The sequence below is a fragment of the Prionailurus viverrinus genome, chromosome B3 (assembly GCF_022837055.1).
Source record: "Prionailurus viverrinus isolate Anna chromosome B3, UM_Priviv_1.0, whole genome shotgun sequence".
Taxonomy (NCBI): Eukaryota; Metazoa; Chordata; class Mammalia; order Carnivora; family Felidae; genus Prionailurus; species Prionailurus viverrinus.
In genome coordinates, this window is record NC_062566.1 from 115,652,382 (window position 1) to 115,671,039 (window position 18,658).

General features: G+C 56.9%; 1 protein-coding gene across 1 annotated transcript; it reads right to left on the reverse strand.

Annotated features, from left to right (window-relative positions):
• Window positions 1-12: 12 nt before the first annotated feature.
• On the reverse strand, window positions 13-17,534 carry RPS6KL1 (ribosomal protein S6 kinase like 1). Its single transcript, XM_047863194.1, has 11 exons — window positions 17,407-17,534; window positions 15,766-16,053; window positions 13,476-13,600; window positions 12,405-12,497; window positions 5,633-5,680; window positions 5,118-5,250; window positions 3,914-4,522; window positions 3,425-3,514; window positions 3,176-3,258; window positions 1,751-1,846; window positions 13-1,463 (listed from the first exon to the last, which is right to left on the reverse strand). The coding sequence occupies exons 2-11, from the start codon at window positions 16,028-16,030 to the stop codon at window positions 1,353-1,355; spliced, it is 1,653 nt and encodes a 550-aa protein (XP_047719150.1). The 5' UTR covers window positions 16,031-16,053; window positions 17,407-17,534; the 3' UTR covers window positions 13-1,352.
• Window positions 17,535-18,658: the final 1,124 nt, after the last annotated feature.

Sequence of the window (18,658 nt, forward strand, 5' to 3'; positions counted from 1 at the left end):
GGGCTGCTCTCGTTGCGTTCAGGAGGCGAGGACACCATGGGTACCAGCAGGCTTTATTGCAGGGGGAGGTATGGGCAAGGCCCAGGGAAAGCACAGGCTGCCCTCCCTGGCATCCCCACCTCTAGAGTGAAGGTTGGACCTTTACAGCCAGACTGGAGAAGTGTCAGGGCGCCACCTGGTGGTGTCAGACACACTGGAAGGAAGGAGTTGGGGGCAGAGGTCTAGTGGAAATTTCCGTCTTGGGTGCCACACCCCAGTAACAGGAAGAACCCGGAGAAGAGGAAGAGGGCCCCCAAACCTGGGGAGGCGATAGTCTTTGGGGTAACTACTCACGCCAGCTCTTCAGGGACCAGAAACATTGTGCCCCTGGCTAAAAGCGCAGACAATCCGTGTGTTTTGTCGTTTCTCACCTCAAAAGGGGATGAAGTCACAGGGAGCGGTGACTTCAGCGGACCCTCAATGCAAATGCAAACTGGGAAACAGGACAAGTGCCCAAGAAGGGAATCCTGACGGGTACAATGTGTGGTAGTGGCTTCGGCCTGGCAGCTGCACTGTGACCCCCGCTCAGACCCACGGAGTCCGCTCCCTTTTGCACACGGGCGGGCTTGCGAGGGTAGGGAGCTCTGTTCTGCTTTCAGAATTACCCTTCAGTGGCAGAGCTGTGCATTCCTCCCTTTTATTACGCTTATCCTTATTTTCCTCTCCCACCTTCCTTCTGTTCTCCAAAGTCGGGAATCACAGATCATTCTGTCCCCCACCTCACTCCATGCCCACTACAGGCTTCTCCCTGCTTCCCCAGCCTCCCCACGCCCTGCAGGAATAGCCTGGGAGGGGGGAAGAGGCCCACTAGTTGCACGCCTAAGATGACCAGGCAGGGCAGCCCTGGCTTGGGTCCACCGAGCCAGTATCCCGAGTCTCCAGAGGCGTCCCAAGCGGGGCACAGGACAGATAGTCCCAAGACCTTGCGGTCAGTTCGGCAGCGGATCGGGGGCTCCGAGCTAACGCGGCAGGAGACACCCTTTGCAGGTCTGCAGTCAAGGTACAGGTGTCTGCCGAAGGCTGGACGGTGGATGGGTGGAGGGGTCCGATCTGCCTGGTGGGGTGAGAGCTCCCTGTCCTTCCCCTTCAGTAACGACCAGAAAGGGTCTCCGGGGCTGGCCGGGGGGACGCCCAGGCCCACCTGGGCAGTGGCGATGGTCACTTCTGGTGCCCAAGAGGGGCTTGTGCAGGAAAAGCAGCTGCCCTGTCTTCTTTGCCCGGGGGCCGCTGATTACGTGGGCCAGCTCCAGGTGACAGGCAAAGGGAGGCGATCCAGACCAGTCCAGCAGCTTCCGTGGCCCGCTCTGCCCCTCTTACCCCACCAGTTTGCTCCACTGGGTAGTACTGAAGAAGGGGTGGGCCTTGAGCCTGTCGACGCCGCCTCCTCCAGCGCCCAGGCGCCGCGCAGGATCAAACTGCAGCAACTGCGGAGAAAGCCCAGCGGGTTTGACAGACCCTTGTCGCTGAGGCATGGGTTGACCTCAGCCGGGGTGAGGTGGTCGGTCACCACTCCCAGCTGCCCGGCCCACGGAACCCCCAGTGGTACCCTGGGGACACTAGCGGTGTCTGGCCACCGGCATACGCCAATTTGTTGTCCCCATTCACCCTCCTGCACCCACATCAGACACCCACCGGTCATGCCAGGACTCTGCCCTCCCAGCACCCACCCTGGGGCCAGGAAGCTACCTCCTCTAGGCTGGCTGTGGCTCACCTCAGTCAGCAAGGAGGCCGCTGGGCGACTGAGCCACTCAGGCAGCTGGAGCTGGGTATGGGGCTGGATTCCTGAGGGGTGGCTCTGTGACAGTGCCTGGGAAGACACAGGGAGGGGCGCTCTGAGGAGACGACCCCAGGAACGTCTATACATCCCGGTGGCAGCCAGGATTTTACTTTCCCCTGGGTCATGTCCCACGGGGATGGGGATGGTAGTGGTCGCCTTCTGCTTTAGAGCTACCCAGTGCCAGGCTGCGGAAGATGCCGGACATCCCTTCTGCACGATTTCTACAGCAACCTTCAAAGTAAGTACTAGAATCCTCATTGTAAAGACAAGGAGCAGGCTCAGGGAGGTGAAGGGACTTCTGCTGGATTCAGGGTTTGAACCCAGCTCCTTCTGGCACCAAGCTTGCCAGAAGTTCTCAATCCTGGGTTGCCTTCAGGGTAGGCACTCTATCAGGAGCGGCACTGGAACCGGTCTCCTTGCAGAAGAAAGATCTCCAGAGCCGGCCACGGTAAGCTGGCGTCAGGGCCGAGGCAGGACCTCTCTGCGTTCCAGAACGGTGCAGCTCTGGAGAGCGGAGCGGTCTTTCAGGGGTCAGAAATTGCTGCAAGAAGCAACCAGGAGGAAGGCCAGGGGCCCTGGGCGAGAGAAGCATCGGGAGGCAGAGACCACCCCACTCTGGGGATACCTGCAGCCAGGACAGTCAGAGGCCCTGGCTGTGGGACAAAAGAGGGCACCAGGATGGACCTCAGGCCACACTCCATTCGCTCCTGTCATTCCCTGCTCAAACCATGGTCTGGCTGCTCCCTTGCTGCCTGCCCTAACCAGCCCCAGTGTGATGCTGAGCTCATCGGGGAGGGCAGAGGCTGCCATCCTGAGCAAAGACGCCTGCAGGGGGGTGGGGGGATCTTGGAGCCTCTGGCTGACCCAGGCTGGACAGGACAGCTGCTGGCCTGGACGGAGCGGGCCCGCTCTCCTGTCCTTCAGCCAAGATCTGGGGGTTACAGCTCAGAAGGGTGCAAATGGGGGGAATGGGCCGCGGGGAACAGAGAAGCTCGGGGGATGATTCAGCAGCCCTCCAGGAAAGAAGAGTTGTGCCCAATCCTATCCTCCCTCCAGACCTACACCCAGGCGTTCTCCAGAAACCTTCCCTGGCCATCCCAACTCAACCCTCGTGTACCTAAGTTGACAGTCTCACTATTTCTAGCCACTAGCGTGGCAGGGGTGCTCAGTGTGTCTGTGACCTGGGTGGGAGGGACTTCCTAGGTCTCTCGTGGCCTGTGGGGGCAGGACATCGACCCAAGGGCCAGGTCTTAGAGAACCAGGTGGCCTCCACCCCAGCAAGGGCCCGTTGGACCAAGCCCAGCCCGTCCTGCGCTCAGTGACACCCACCAGGGTTCCCCACCCTGCGTAGCTACTCACAGTTCCAGTCAGCAGTTCATACAGCAGAGACCCAAAGCTCCACCAGTCACAGGCTTCCGTCGGCTCAGAAATCCCACCCACCTCTGTGGGGACAAGAACACACGTGTCCCAGCCTCACCCTGAAGGGCCAGTCCCCGCTCGGCTCGTCCTACCCGGACACGGCCCCTTCCCTCTCATCCTCAGCCGCCCCGGCTGAACCCGCACAGGCACCCGAGATCTAGGGCCCCCGGCCCCTCTCTCCCTTCTTGCCTGGCGCACTGTAGAGATTGTCCAAAGCCTCCCTGCAGCAGTGGGGCTCTACCTCCGACCACTGGCCAAAATACGTGAGCCGGATGTGACCTTCTCGTCCAGTGCACGTAGGAATAACGGTGGACAAAAATTGTGGTTAGTCATCATTGAGCAGTTGGCATGGGGGAGGGGACTCCAGGGCTTCCCCCACCAGTCACAAAGCAGGAGCCAGGGGCTGCCCTGGGCGGAGACTCCCTAGGGCCTGGCCCCAGAAGGCCCAGAGACAACCTGGGAGCTGCTGCCCCGGAGTCTGGGTTGGGCGAGGGCTCGTTTCCCAGGCTCAACATCGGCCAACCAGACCGGGTCAGAATCCTGTGTGAAAAGGCCAGGGGGAGGCAGAGGAAGCAGATAACCTCTGAGGTCCCCTCGACTTTGGGGAACTCCCCTTCTCTGCCTGGAGGCTCCGGGGGCCCCCTCTGAGAGGCCCTCCTCCCCAGGCCGGGCACCTACCTGTCTGGTCCAGAAGCAGGTTCCGGGGATTGAGATCTCGGCACAGCACCCCTTGCTCGTGCAGCGCCTCCAGCGCCACCAGTGTCTCCGCGGCCCACTGCCTCACCTGCTCTTCGTTCACGTGCCAGGCGCCCCTGCTGAACCCGGGGTGGGCCCCGTCTGCTAAGGGGTGGCTCGGACTTTTGCCTCGGCTGCAGGCCCCCAGCACACGGACAGCTCCCTGATGAACCCAAGGGAGCCCCCATGAGGGCCTCGCGTCCGAGCTCCGGCTGGGTCCCCGTCTGGCTTGGAGGTGCAGGCGGCCACTTGGGGCCCTCAGAAGGTCCGGGGGGCAGAAAGTTTGGGTCCTGGCTGAAGGGCTACCTGCAGCCTCTCTCTGGGGATCGATGGCTGGGGCCCCCCTGGCTTGGGGGAGGCTCTGAGAAGTCCGCGGAGGCTCCAGCAGGATTCTGTCCTGCAGGCGGGCGGGCCCCAGGGGGAGCAGTGCTGGGGTCTGGAGGCTGAGGGGCGAGTTGAGCGAAGCCTTCATCCTCTCTGGGCCGGAGCCAGACTTGAGCCCAGACTGTTGGGGGTGCTCCTTGGAGAGCAAGTGGGACCAGAGTGTGCCTCCTGGGCCGTGCAGAGGAGCAGCGAGCATGGGGACAGGGGAGAAGAAGAGCGTGGACACCAGGTCCCCAACTCCTGCCTCCCCCCCGCATCCAGCATGAACCCTCTGCCTTCCACACGCTCACCTCTGCCCAGAATGCCCTCTGCTGTACTATATGCCATGACCCAAGGATGGGTCCCTTATTAAAAAAAAATCATCACGGCAATAGGTGACCCCAAAATATCTGCTCTGTGAACCAACTGCTGTCCTTATAGCTTCAGTGACCACCCTCCCACGTGGCCACTCCAAAGGAATGGGCGCAGACTAGAAAAATGAAAAGAGGCCAAGACTGGAGGAAATGGTGACAAAAGGGGACATCTGCATAAGTGCCCTCTCCCCGCCCAGGATGTGACCTCCTCAAGCCATCCCCTGTCCCCCTGGCACCGCGCACAGACCCACCACAACCTGATCCTGCCATCCTCCCCCCGGGGAAGGCTGGGACCCGTGGTCTGTGCCACACGTCTGGTGCTTGGCGCCCCCTCCTCGTGCTTGGCGTTTTAAGGGGATAAAGAGGCCGAAGGCCCGGGGAGCTGACGGGGACCCCTCAGGCCCCCTCACCTTGCACATGCTCCAGGTACAGGAAGATGGAATCCTCGCTCACAAAGTACCGAAGCAGCTTGGTCATGTAGGGCACACCGTGCGGGATGATGGTCAGCCGCTCCCGGTTCGCCACGGGACACCTGGACAGGCTCTGGGGAGAGAGCAGGCAGGTCGGCGAGGGACAGACCAGAGGGTGCTCAGCTAGGGGACATCCTAGCCTGGCTTCAGGGGCAAACACGTAAGGGATAGGAGCCACCCTGAGTAGCAGCTGCCTCCCCCCAGTTCCTGACCCGGCCCTCACCCCTCTCTCTCTCCACCATGGAATCCAGGCCCTCCACCCTCCGGAACAAGGATGGGGCAGTATGTGTGTTTGTCTGGGAGGCGGGGGCTGTGCTCAGGGACAGAACAAGCAGCTTGTAGATTTGGAGGGAGCCTGGTCCTCAGATACAGGTTCTGGGTAGGCGGCTCCCCAGAGGGTAGGTGAGGAAGTCCCAAGGGGAATACCGAACAGCAGGGGCCAAAGGAGCACCTGCCTTTACCACGAAGGTCCCTCCAGTCACTGGGTCCTGGACCAGCTGCACCTGCCAAAGTCCAGGAGGCACCGGTCAAGGCACATGGTAGTTCCTGGGGCTCCGTGGCCCGAGCCCCAGCCCCCCAGGTGCCTCCACCAAGGCTGACTCACTCTAGGGCAGACAGGGAAGGCAGGTTTTTGTGGTGGGGTGTGCTCCTGGCCACGCCCCCACCCCCAAGCTGACATCAGTCCTGTCCTGCTTTTCCACCTTTGTTTCCTGTGGCATCAACGCACCTGCCACCTCCTCCAGGGGCCAGCCCTCGGGTCAGGCCGGGACCCCGGATCTCCTCTCCAGAGCTCTCCGGGCGCACCCTCAGGGAGCTCTATCAACAGGGTCTAATTTCCTGTCTCCCCACTGGGCTGTGCGCAACGTGAGGGCAGGGAGCACACGCTGCCCGGCTCTGTGTGCCCAGAGTCCTACGCAGCGCAGGGGGACGGTAAGCACCCCCCACGTGCACAGGGAGTGATCCGTCCTGCAGGGCTTGAGGGTGTCACAGCGGGGCAGGACCTCAGAGCCAGTCACCTCTTCTGATCTCTTATTTTACAGGTGAAACAGCTGAGGTCGAGAACATAGCCCAAGGTCACCCATGAGCCAAGCCGGACCTGGGGGGGGGGGGGGGGGAAGGGCACGCAGATTTGGCATGCTCCTTTGGGTCCCTTCTCCCACCTGCCCCCAGTCCTTTTATTTTTTTAATTTTTTTTTTCAACGTTTTATTTTATTTTTGGGACAGAGAGAGACAGAGCATGAACGGGGGAGGGGCAGAGAGAGAGAGGGAGACACAGAATCGGAAACAGGCTCCAGGCTCTGAGCCATCAGCCCAGAGCCCGACGCGGGGCTCGAACTCACGGACCGCGAGATCGCGACCTGGCTGAAGTCGGACGCTTAACCGACTGCGCCACCCAGGCGCCCCCCCAGTCCCCTTTTTAAAAACAGTCTTTCTCGGGGCGCCTGGGTGGCTCAGTCGGTTAAGCGGCCAGCATAATGATCTCGCGGTTCGGGAGTTCGAGCCCCACGTCTGGCTCTCTGCTGTCAGCGCTGAGCCTGCTGAGGATCTTCCGTCCCCCTCTCTCTCAGCCCCTCCCCCGCGTACAGGCACACGTGCTTTCTCTCTCAAAAATAAATAGACATTAAAAAAACTGTTAAAAATCTACTCCCCACATAAAAAAAAAATAGCCTTGAAACTTCAAGATTAGCCTTCCCTGGAGGCTATCTTTGGAGAGCAGCCCTCTCCTTCTGTTGCTTTTGGTCTAGGCAGTACTATGCCAATTGTTGGGTCAGGGTCTTGTTTGGAGCTGGGCCCTTGACTCATTTCTGTGATGGGCAGGAGTGGGCCCCAGCCGGAGGAGACAGCAGGAGCATGTAGGGGCAGGAAGGCAGAAGACACAGCCAGATGACAGGCACAGGGAAGTAAGACCAGCACCCAGATGCTGTGACTCCTTGCTGTCTGCACCCGGCAGCCACTCCCCCTGGTGGCAGGTGGGCGTCCCCCAGCCCCACCCCGAGGAAGGCCAGGCCACTGGGCAGTCACAAAGGCCGCAGCCTAGGACCAGGTGGGTTTAGATCCTGGGCAACTACACTGATTTTCTCATCTACCAAACGGGAATTACAAATGCCCGCCTTCCCTCATCCCTGGTGGGTCGAAGCCGTAAATAGAAAGGCCCTCTGTGAATATAAAGCCAGGAGAATGCCAGTTAGTACATTTGCCACATCACCCTGCCTCGCTGAACCTCAGAAGTACCTCCTTTTGTCAGCGGGACGACTCAAGCATAACGGCAGCCCGCACCTGCCACATAACGTGCCCTCAATAATCTGTAGTAATTGTCACTGATAAGGTTGTAGGGAAACCCCACACTGGCTATAGAGCACTTCTTCTGTGCTAAGGGCTTTCTATAGGTTATTTAATTTTATTCCCACAGTCCTACCAGGTCAGCGTTATTAGTGACCCAGTTTATTGATGAACAAGTTGAGGTTCAGAGAGGTTTTGTTACCTATAGTCCCACCGCTAAACAGTAGTAGAGCCAGGATTTGAATGCAGGCAGGGCTGATCCCAGAGCCCCAGAGACTTAACTGCAATGGGGCATAGCCAGATGACCATGGCACCTGCCCTCCCCTCTGGGCCTCAGCTCCCCTATCATCAGTGCCCTTCCTGAGGCAGCAGTGACACACGCTTTCTGACCACCAGAGGTCTCTCCTCCAACAGCCAGAGGTGGAACCCAGCCTGGCCCAAGCTCCTTAACCAAACTGGTGCAGTGTTTGAAAAAGCAAGCAAGAAAACTCTGGGGTCATTTAGAGAATCGAGTTTCCCACAAGTACTGACACCCTGGATAATTCCCCACCGTCCCTTGCCAAGTGGGATTCCCTACCACCTTGTCCTGGCTAAGGTCCTCTCACACAGAGTCCAAAATAGGCAGCAGTGAAGGCTGGGGAAGCCAGATAGAAAACTTGATCAGGGGCGCCTAGGGGGCTCAGTAGGTTGAGAGTCCAACTCTTGACTTTGGCTCAGATCATGATCCCAGGGCCGTGGGATTGAGCCCTGCATCAGGCTCTGTGCCAAGCACGGAGCCTACTTGGGCTTCACTCTCTCTTACCCTCTGCCCCTCGTATATATGTAGGTATGTGTTACACACGCGCACACACACACACACCTACCGATCTAGAAAGAATTAGTCCAAAATATTAATAGCAATTATCTCGGAGCTAGGCAGGATGATGAGGAATATATACGTATACTGCCTTAGTTTAAAATAGCTCAGGGGCGCCTGGGTGGCTCAGTCGATTAAGCATCCGACTTTGGCTCAGGTCATGATCTCACGGCTCATGAGTTCGAGCCCCACGTCGGGCTCTGTGCTGACGGTTCAAAGCCTGGAGCCTGCTTCGGATTCTGTGTCTCCCCCTCTCTCTGCCCCTCCCCTGCTCATGCTCTGTCTCTGTCTCAAAAATAAATAAAACCATTAACAACTTAAAAAAATAATAAAATGAAATAAAATAGCTCAAAAGTAGCAGGGGCATTTTCCCATTAAAGCCAGCAAACAAAAACACCCCCTTCCTCTTGTGCTCAGGGCTATAGGGGGACCAGAGCACTAGTCGCTCGACTTCTACAAGCCTCTGTTTCATTCTCGTAATTGCAAGACAACTATTTTAAGTTTATTTATTTATTTTGAGAGAGAAACAGAATGAGCTGGGGAGGGGCAGAGAGAGGAGACAGAGGATCCGAAGTGGACTCTGTGCTGATAGCAGGGGGCCCAACGTGGGACTCGAACTCACGAGCTGTGAGGTCATGGCCTGAGTCGAAGTCGGACGCTTAACCTACTGAGCCACCCAGGTGCCCCTGTAAGACAATTATTAAAAGGCAGCACCGTCCAATGGAACGTGAAGGAAATATATATCTGCACTGCCCAATACAGAAACCAGTGAACATATGTAAGGCTATCAAGCCCTTGAGGTGTGGTTGGTATGAATAAGAAGGAGAATATTTAATTTTAACTTAAATAGTGTTACGTGGCTAAGGACTACTGTATGAGGCTGTCCAGTATAGTGCTTTTTCCCCCCAGGGTGACTGAAGGGGTTTAATGCAACAGTTTTGCAAATAAGAACGTGCCGTACTAATTAATGTCAGGCGACTATTGCTATTTGGAAGGTGGAGGGCAGTTCTGGATGCCCTTTTCACCTTTCTATAAAGAGAATTTTTTTTTTTTAATTTTTTTTCAACGTTTATTTATTTTTGGGACAGAGAGAGACAGAGCATGAACGGGGGAGGGGCAGAGAGAGAGGGAGACACAGAATCGGAAACAGGCTCCAGGCTCTGAGCCATCAGCCCAGAGCCCGACGCGGGGCTCGAACTCACGGACCGCGAGATCGTGACCTGGCTGAAGTCGGATGCTTAACCGACTGCGCCACCCAGGCGCCCCGAGAATTTTTTTTTTTTTCCAGGATACCCACGGAGTTCTTGGGACCTGGAACAATTAAAGCTCTGGTGAAACACATTAACCCTTTCTTTGAAAATGCCCAAAGTATCAAAATCCCAGGAAGAATCTCTCATGGGGCAAACAAGTCCAAAAGTTTCAAGCAGATTCTCAAACTCCAAGGCCCACAGGGGCTGGCCTGTGAACCAAGAGGACAGAGCAGGGACAGGAGCAAACCAGGGGACTGGTGTCCCAAAGAGGCAGCCCCTGGGGCGCCTGGGTGGCTCAGCCGCTTAAGCGTCTGACTCTTGATTTCGGATCAGGTCATGATCTCACGGTCATGAGATGGGGCTCCATGAAGGGTGGCGTGGAGCCTGCTTAAGATTCTCTCTCCCTCTCCCCCCTCTCCCACTCATTCACGGGTCCTTCCTCTCTCTCAAAACAAAACAAACAAACAAACAAACAAACAAACAAACACAGGCAGACTCCCCCACCACTCCTGGCTGCCACGCGAGATTGTGAGCCAGCGTTTCCAAATCTTCCAATTTTGCAGGAGAAGCAGGAAATCTGGACTTCTATACGAAACCTGCCAATTTTTAAATGTTGGTAACTAATGATAACTCTAAAAAACACCCCTGTGTTTGAGCCGAAAAAACAAGAAGTGACTTGGATGGCCTTCTTTTTCTTCCCCATCCCTGGCTCCTAGAGGAGGCTCAGCAATTGTGTGGTGAGGTCTCTCAGGCCCCCCGTGCTCCCTGAGAGCAAACCCCCAGGTATTCTCGTCAGAGGCCTATCTAGTCCCTGACCCACCTGCCTAGACGTTCCCAGCAAACCCTCTACCCCTGCCAGTACCTCTTTAGCCCCCAGGGGTCCCTAGGGACCCCCAGCCCGGTTAACCTAACAACTGGCCCTCCAGGCTTCGTGAGCAAGCCCTTTGCCACCCCCTGGCTCTGTGGACTGCTGGCCCGCACTGCCCTCCCGCCCGGATGTGCCTGGGCAGCGTTGCAGAATGGAACGCATTGATAGCACATCCGGGCCCGGCTGCAGGGACCTGGGCCCAGTGGCCCTAACATCTCTCCTAATTTGGGGAAGATGGTGTTCCTGACTTGGAAATGAAACCGGGAAAGGAAGCAGGATCTCAGGAGGGAGGTGGAGTACGTAAGCCAGGTGCCCAAGAAAGGGTAAAAAAAAGGAAAGAAACTCAGCCTCAAGGCAGAATGGTTGGGCTTGGCCTTAATTTGTGCTTTCCATCCACCCAGACACGGGCCTCAGAACACTGGATTCTGAAAATGCTTTGCATATGCGTGTCCGGGGGTTAAACAAATTCGGGAAATTCTATCATAGACCTCCTTCTTGGAAACTCATGGTATATACATTAGCATCCTAAAAGCTCTGCAAACTCCTAAAATTAAACACAAAAAAAACAAAACAAAACAAAACAAAGTCATGTAACTTTAACTCACTGTAACCCAAACTTGTTTGACCTGGAACCCCTCTGTCCACAACACCTGTAGTTCAGTAGGATCCCACAGGGGGAAAAGGTGGTGGCAGTCACCTCCCAGCCCCTCTGTGGGAGCGGCTGTGCTTGGCTGGGGCCACACAGACTAGCGCTGTTGGAGGGAAGGCATATGGAAGCTGGCCGGGCCTTGGCTGACAGACTGGGGCCTGTTCCAGGGACCTGGGAGGAGCAGCTGGGGGACGGCTGGGGGACGGGAAGCCTGCACGCCCCATCCCCCTCGCTCTTGTCACTAGCATTTACAGCCATCAAACACGTATCAAAAATTTTAGTGTGTGCCAGGCCTTTCCCAAAAATTATTTCATTTTAGTTCCCACATGCCCCCTTGAGGGCTGGAATCTTACCCCACTTACACATGACGAAACCAACGAGAGGGGAAGGGGTTCGCTGTGGCCATGCCGTGCACTGAGCAGATGTCCTTTGTGGGCTCCCAGGCCCGGCAAAATCCCCAAATCCCCGGAGGAGTATTTCAACTCCAGATTCCTGGGCTCAACCCTGGAGATTCTGACTCAATAGGCTCGGGGTGGGGCCCAGGCATCTCTTTTCAGGAAGCTTCTCAGGTGATTCTGATGAACGGTGGTGTTGAGAACTAAGCCCTTTAGCAACTACTCAGGTGTTGCCTGGGTCTCGGGCAGAGGGCAGTTGAATATTGGTTCAGATCTCATGTGACCCCACTGTCTGTCCTTCCGAGTCCCCCACTCTAATGACTGTCCCGCGTACAGGCTGGGATGTCAGCTCCTACCTTCCTACCTGCCCCCCAATTAAGGCAAAGGGCCTCAGATGGGGTCCGCACAAGGGTGGGGGGGGGGTTCCAGGAGGGAAAGGGCAGAGCTGCCGAGGCCCCTCTGGGAGCTGGGACCCTCTGCAGGGCAGGCTTCTGGATTGGAGTGCATCCACCACAGGAACCCCTCAGCTACCCCTGGTGGGGAGACCCTGGCCTCGGCCTGGGGCGCAGAGTGAGGAGGAAGGGGAGTGCATGCTGGGAGAGCTCCCTGCCGGCTGCTTGTCCTGGGGCTTCTGTCTTGAATCTCTGAGGGTGTGGCTTTCAGTCTGAGCCAAGGGCTGTGGAAAAGGGACTGTCTGCCTCTTCTGTTCCCAATTTTCTCTCCAGGACCTGACTGATGTGTGCTGGGGTGGGAGAAGGGTGGGGAACCACTGGACACAGCTGCTCTCCTCCCCTCGGACCCTCTGACCCCTTTCGGGCCTCTCCGGAAGAGTGGGGGTAGCTGCTCTCTCTCCCCACCCACCACCCCCATCTGCATACACCGCCTTCTCCCCACCCGCAGCACCCCACTGTGGCTGTCCGCTCACTCACCTTCTCGATGACCCCGACCACCCTGCAGCCCCTCAGCTGCTCTAGGGCAGAGCTCAGTGTGCGGATGGGCCGGAGCCTCAGGCTGCTGAAACCCTGCGGAGGAGAGAGACAGACCACACAGCCTCAGGGCCCAGCCCCCCTCAGGCACTGCCTTCTCACCAGGCCCTCCTCCAGCTGCCAGGACAGCGGCAGGCACAAGGGGCAGAACCAGGGTACAAGCAGCCCCCCCCCCCACCTCACAGGGAGCGGAGAAGCCGGCCCGACTGGAAGAGGCCCACACCTGCCCAGGGTGGTCACCCCATCCTCGACACTCGGCCCCCAGGCAGCCCTCCTCCAAGACCCAGGGGGTTCTCAGGCTTCAGAAACCCTGTGTAGGAAGGAAGCCCCATCCATAGGAGGCAGGCGCCCCCAGGGAGGGGGAGAAAGCCTGGGACCGTGTGGGTCTCAGGGAACATGCCTCGAGGACCAAGGCATGCGGCCCAGGCACCTGCGCTGGGGAAAAGCAGCCGAATAAGACGCAGAAGGGAAAATACATTTACAATGTATTTAATGTATACATTTACAATGTATACGTTTAATGTATTTACATGTATTTACATTTAATGTATACATTTACAATGTAATTATAAATACTGCAGTGTATTTATCGAAGAAAATCCAAGTATATAAGTGGACCCACGCAGTTCAAACCTGTTTCGTTCAAGGGTCAGCTGTACTCACTGCAGCTCAAACAGAGCTCAGTTCAAGCTCAAACAGATGTGGGAGACTTTCTGTGTGTGTGTGTGTGTGTGTGTGTGTGTGTGTGTGTGTGTGTGTGTGTGTTTACCCCGTGTGGGGGTGAGACTGGCCTGGAGATGATTCACTAAGCGTTTGAAGGGAGCTAGGAGTGTGTGGGAGACAGAGGAAGCCTGGGGAGAACCTGGCTCGCACAGCCACCTGCCCTGCCCTGCCCTGCCCTGCAGCCCGGGATGTGAGGTGACAGCCATCTGGCCCTGGCCCGAGGGGGCTGGGGGCGTGGCTCAGCTCTCTCCCTCCAGGGCCCTCAGGCCTTTGGGGAGCAGTCCCCCTCACCGTGCCAGGGCTTGCTCCTCCTCCCAGAGTCCTCTGCAGGTGGCAGTTGAAGATCTCCTCGGCCCGCCGCAGATACTTGGTAATTTTCAGCTTTACAGCCTCACGTCGCTCCTTGTTGGGGTCGACTGTGGGACAATGGGGTCACCAGGACCCACCCCGGCCTTGGAGGGCTGGGGTTCTGGCGCCCTCTGCCCACCCCCTGCCTTCCACAGGACAGAGTGCCTACTTGGGAGGCCGGCCGCAGCCTGTTCCCCAGCCCTCGTCCGGGTGGGAGATGGGCAGGTGAGGAGCAGAAGATGGGGGGAGAGGCTGGGAACCGTGGTCACCCTCAGCCTACTGCGCTTCACAGTTGGCACCCACCACCTCGCTGGCTGCTGTCACAGCCCGAGAAAGAACAGACTGGGGATTTCCGCGTCCGTTTTCAGAGAAAGGAGACAGAAGCTCCCAGAGAACGTCCCTCTGTCACGTCTGGTGCCCAGTGTGAAAAGGCCAGAGTGGGGACTGGGATTGGAGGACAAACTAATTCACTGGGCAGTCTGAAGCTCAGGAACTGGGGGTCTCTTTGGCAGGGGGCGGGGTAGGAAGCCTGAGCAGGGCCCGACTCCCACCCCCCAGCCTGACCACCCTCAGGGATCTCAACCTGGCCACAGGGCCAGCCTCTCCCCCTGGCTTGAAAATGCCTCACTTCGCCCCAAACAGGTTGCTCTCTCTGGAGCACCACCGGCTGGACAACATACCTACTGTTCTTCAGTGCTCAGATTAAAGTTTTGACTTCTAGAAAATACCCTATGCTAGCCCAGCCTGGCCTCAATTTCTCTCTTCCTTCCCCTCACTTCCTCCTCATTGCTCTTCCCACCTGAGATCATAATTATTAATTGTCATATGTATCCTCCTCCCCCAGAGGGCAGGAGCCCGACACTACTCCAGGGACCGGCGCTGGGTCAAGCACCCAGCCTCTGGAGCCCAGACTCTTCAAACCTCAGCTTGCCACTTGATAGCTATGGAACCTTAGGCAAGTTATTTCACTGCCTGATGCCTCAGTTTTCTCATCTGGAAAATAGGAAAGAGGGCGCCTGGGTGGCTCAGTCGGTTGAGCTTCAGACTTTGGCTCAGGTCATGATCTCGCGGTCTGTGATTTCGAGCCCCGCGTCAGGCTCTGGGCTGATGGCTCAGAGCCTGGAGCCTGTTTCCGATTCTGTGTCTCCCTCTCTCTCTGACCCTCCCCTGTTCATGCTCTGTCTCTCTCTGTCTCAAAAATAAGTAAACATTTTTTAAAAATTTAAAAAAAAAGAAAATAGGAATACAAATAGTTCCTATAGGGGTGCCTGGGTGGCTTAGCCAGTTAAGCATCCGACCCTTGATTTTGGCTCAGGTCATGATCTCATGGTTCCTGAGTTGGAGCCCCACATTGGGCTCTGTGCTGACAGTGCAGAACCTGCTTGGGATTCTCTCTCTCTCTCCCTCTCTCTCTCTCTCTCTCTGCCCCTCCTCAACTCACATTCTCAAAAAACAAAACAAAACAAACCTTAAAAAAAATTTTAAGTTTTTCTTTTTTAATGTTTATTTATTTTTGAGACAGAGACAGAGCACGAGCAGGGGAGGGGCAGAGAGAGAGGGAGACTCAGAATCCGAAGCAGGCTCCAGGCTCTGAGCTGTCAACACAGAGCCCGACTCAGGGCTCAAACCCACGAACCGTGAGATCATAACCTGAGCTGAAGTCGGCCGCTTAGCCAACTGAGCCACCCAGATGCCCCAAAACTTTAAAAAATATTTTTTAATTAATAAAAAAAAATAGTTCCTATATACTTGGAACTACAACAACATATATAGTAATTTCTGTTACCGTGAGGCTCAAATGAATTAATACAGGTAAAGCCCTTAGACCAGTGTCTGGTATATAGGAACTGCTCAATAAATGCCAGCTGTTAATACTGTCCTTCCCTTGGGGCGCCTGGGTGGCTCAGTCGGTTAAGCGTCCGACTTCGGCTCAGGTCACGATCTCGCGGTCTGTGAGTTCGAGCCCCGCGTCGGGCTCTGGGCTGATGGCTCGGAGCCTGGAGCCTGCTTCCAGTTCTGTGTCTCCCTCTCTCTCTGCCCCTCCCCTGTTCATGCTCTGTCTCTCTCTCAAAAATAAATAAACATTAAAAAAATTAAAAAAAAAAAAATACTGTCCTTCCCAGCAGGGCCAGCCTAGAGCCCTGTTCACTCAGCACAGATGGACAGAGGTCGGGACAAGCCCTAAGCTGGCCCTTCCCCACTGGCCCTCGTCCCTGCCCAGCCCAGCCCTCACCGTGCACGCCTCGCAGCAGGACGTCCACGCCGTTCTGGTAGTGGTTGAAGGCGGCCTCATAGTCCTCGCTGACATCACGCTCCAGGGCCAGCCGGATCTGCGTGGCTGCATCTACCAGGTAGTCACGTTTGGTCACGTCCGGGGCCCCAGGAGCCACCAGGCTGCGAATCTGCTCCAGGTACACACGGGCCTGGGACCGTGCGCGGGAGCAAGGCTCGGGCTCCAGGGCTGGGCCAGGAGGGCACTCACAGGCCACCAGGCTCATGGCTATTGTCCTGCAGCGGTGACCTGAAATAAACAGATGCTTTAGGGAGGGAACAACACCCCATCTGCCTCCTGATTTCCTCCACTGAAAATTGGGAGATTAAGGGCTGGAGGGATCAGAGCTAATGTGGGTAACATCCCTCTACCGAGCCAGACCTTTTGTAAACGGTAATAATAATAGAATAATAACCTGCTCAGGGCTCTTCCTTTCCATTCAAATTCAGATCAGCAGATATTTTTTGAGGACTGAGAGAACTGAGGGCATTTGTGATCCAGAGTTGCCCTCAGAGTTGTCTCCACAGACAAACTAGCATCTACTACACGGTAAACATACGAGGGCCACACACGGAGGCTGTTCCTCACACTGTTCCCTCCATCCTGCCTGTTCTCCTGCTCACACTCCGCCTACAGGAATCTCATTTATCCTTCAGGGTTCGGTGGTGGCACTTCTCTGAACAGAATAAATGGCCCCCGCTTTAATTATTTCCTTTGGTGCCAAGGTCAGCAAGTGAAAACTCCCCACCTACACACACACAGTTAGGCACAAGGCCTGGCCTTAAAGCCTGTGGGCCAATGAAATGACTGAGGGGCAGATTCTGGATGGAGTTAGAGGAAGGAGGATAGGATCAACCCAGCCCTAGGAAGGGGGTGGCCCAGTCCTCCGGGCTCTGAGTAGGCCAGGGAGGCCACGTGGCCTCCAAGTACCTGACAGCAGCTCCTCCCTGAGCAGTGTGTGACACGAGTGGCCAAAGGGATAGGAGCAGTGGCTTCAGGAAAGGAAAGGGCTCAGAGAGAAGCCAGCAGGGATGCCTCTGCCCCCCTACTGCAGCCTCCGCGGCACCTGTGCTCTCTCAGGGCCCATTGGGAAGGGCAGGGCCTGCACTTCCAAGTCTAGGCCACTTGTGCCTCTGTAGAGTGAGGGAACAGATAGAACAGGACGGGGAGTGGGGCGGGGAGGGAAACCCACATCCTCAAGCCAGCGGGGCCTGAACCAAGGCCAGGACGCAGCCCCAGGGGGTGGGGGGGGGGGGCGGTGGAGAGAAGGAGGGAGGGAAGCCGCACTCTCCTTGCTCCGCCCTGCCACCGAGAACATATAGCCCTGAGGCCTGTCTTCGGGGGTACCGAGGCCGATGGGCTGGGCTGCTCGAGTCGGGCCCCGGCCTCAAAGGGCCACCCTGCCGGGCTCTGTCCTGCGGGGCAGGGGTGCGGGGCCGCGCCTGGACACGGGAAGCGGCGCGCCCAGCCTGCGAGTCCCGGCGCGCAAGGTGCGCCGCGCCGCGCGGTCGGGCAGAGGAAAGCGGGCCGGGGCAGTGAGAGGAGGGGACACCGTCGCCTGGAGGACCGGGGGATGGAGGAGGAGCCGGACAAACCCCGTACCTGCCCGAGCCAGGAGCTCGGTCCGCGCGGCCAGACCTAGCCCTGCCGCCACCGCCCCTTCACTCCGGCGGGCGACCGTGAACCACCCGCGGCCGCCTTGCGCCCTCCAGCCAGGTGCAGGGGTCTGGCCGGGTGCAGCCTGGCCATTGGCTGCAGATGAGCTCATCCTCTAGCGTGTTAGAATAAACCACCAATCAGCACCTGGCTCCGTTTCTGCCGGCTCTTAAAGCCCCAGTGTCTGGTGAAGAGGGGCGCTGGGAGAGGGAGTGAAGATGGGGGACGGAGGTGGGGGGCAGGGAGGCGATTTAAGAGAGTGCTGCGGGGGAGGGGGTTCATAATCACCCAGGGTTGTGGGAGGGCCTGCTTCAGAACTCTAGGCGGGCTAGAAAACGCGCATGCCACTTCCGGGACTTTTCTCTTGATTTCATTCATTCAACTATTCAATACTTTTGTATTGAGCCACTACTATGCGGGAGGAAAGGGATGCTGAGATACAGCGCTGGAATAGTCTCTGCTCACGTCTTCAAGGGATTTACAGTCTAGGGAGGGACACAGGTTAAAGAACTAAAGAATACAGTTGATATTTCATTCCAGTTGTGATCAGAGCGGTATGAAAGAAGCACCACAGGGCCTATGAGACTTATAACAAGAGGAATAGCCTGGTCTGGGGGTGAGAAGGCTTTCTGGAGGAAGTTATATCTGAAGTGGGCATACAGACCTCGCCTGCACCCCAATGCTGCCTGGACTCATACTGTCCTTACTTAGTGCACTTGCTCTCCCCCACATACCTTACCATACAGTTCCCCTTTCCTGAATCCCCACACCTCCTCCCCTATCCTCACTCTCAGCCAGAGACACGCTTCGTTCTTCCCTTGAAAACACCGGGGTTCTCTTCTCTTGCTTGCTATCTGCCCACCTGCCAGGTCTGCACCCACATACTGCCTCCCGACCTCATCTTCCCACAGATGACCTGTCTGTGCCCTATCAAAGGCCAGCCTTCCACCTGGGATCAACCCTGTCCCACCACCTACTCAAGGACACGGCTGCAGCAATTCTCCCCTCTCTCTCCTGCATCGTTAATTTTTGACTCCCATTGAATCATTCCCATCGGATACAAGCATAATGCTGAATCTCCCATTTTAAGAGCAAGGTGAGAAAACACAACAAACTAAAACCACTCTTGGCCTCACTGCTCCCTCTCTCTACCCCCCCCCAGGTTGGCAGCAAAGCTCCTTGAAAAAGAGGTCCGTGC

Coding starts and splice junctions, on each gene's coding strand:
- RPS6KL1 (XM_047863194.1), bottom strand. CDS start 16,030: ATGAGCCTGGTGGCCTGTGAGTGCCCTCCTGGCCCAGCCCTGGAGCCC. Junction 4,523..5,117: donor GTACCTGGAGCATGTGCAAG/GTGAGGGGGCCT, acceptor TGCACGGCCCAG/GAGGCACACTCTGGTCCCAC. Junction 1,464..1,750: donor CGGCCTCCTTGCTGACTGAG/GTGAGCCACAGC, acceptor CTTTCTCCGCAG/TTGCTGCAGTTTGATCCTGC.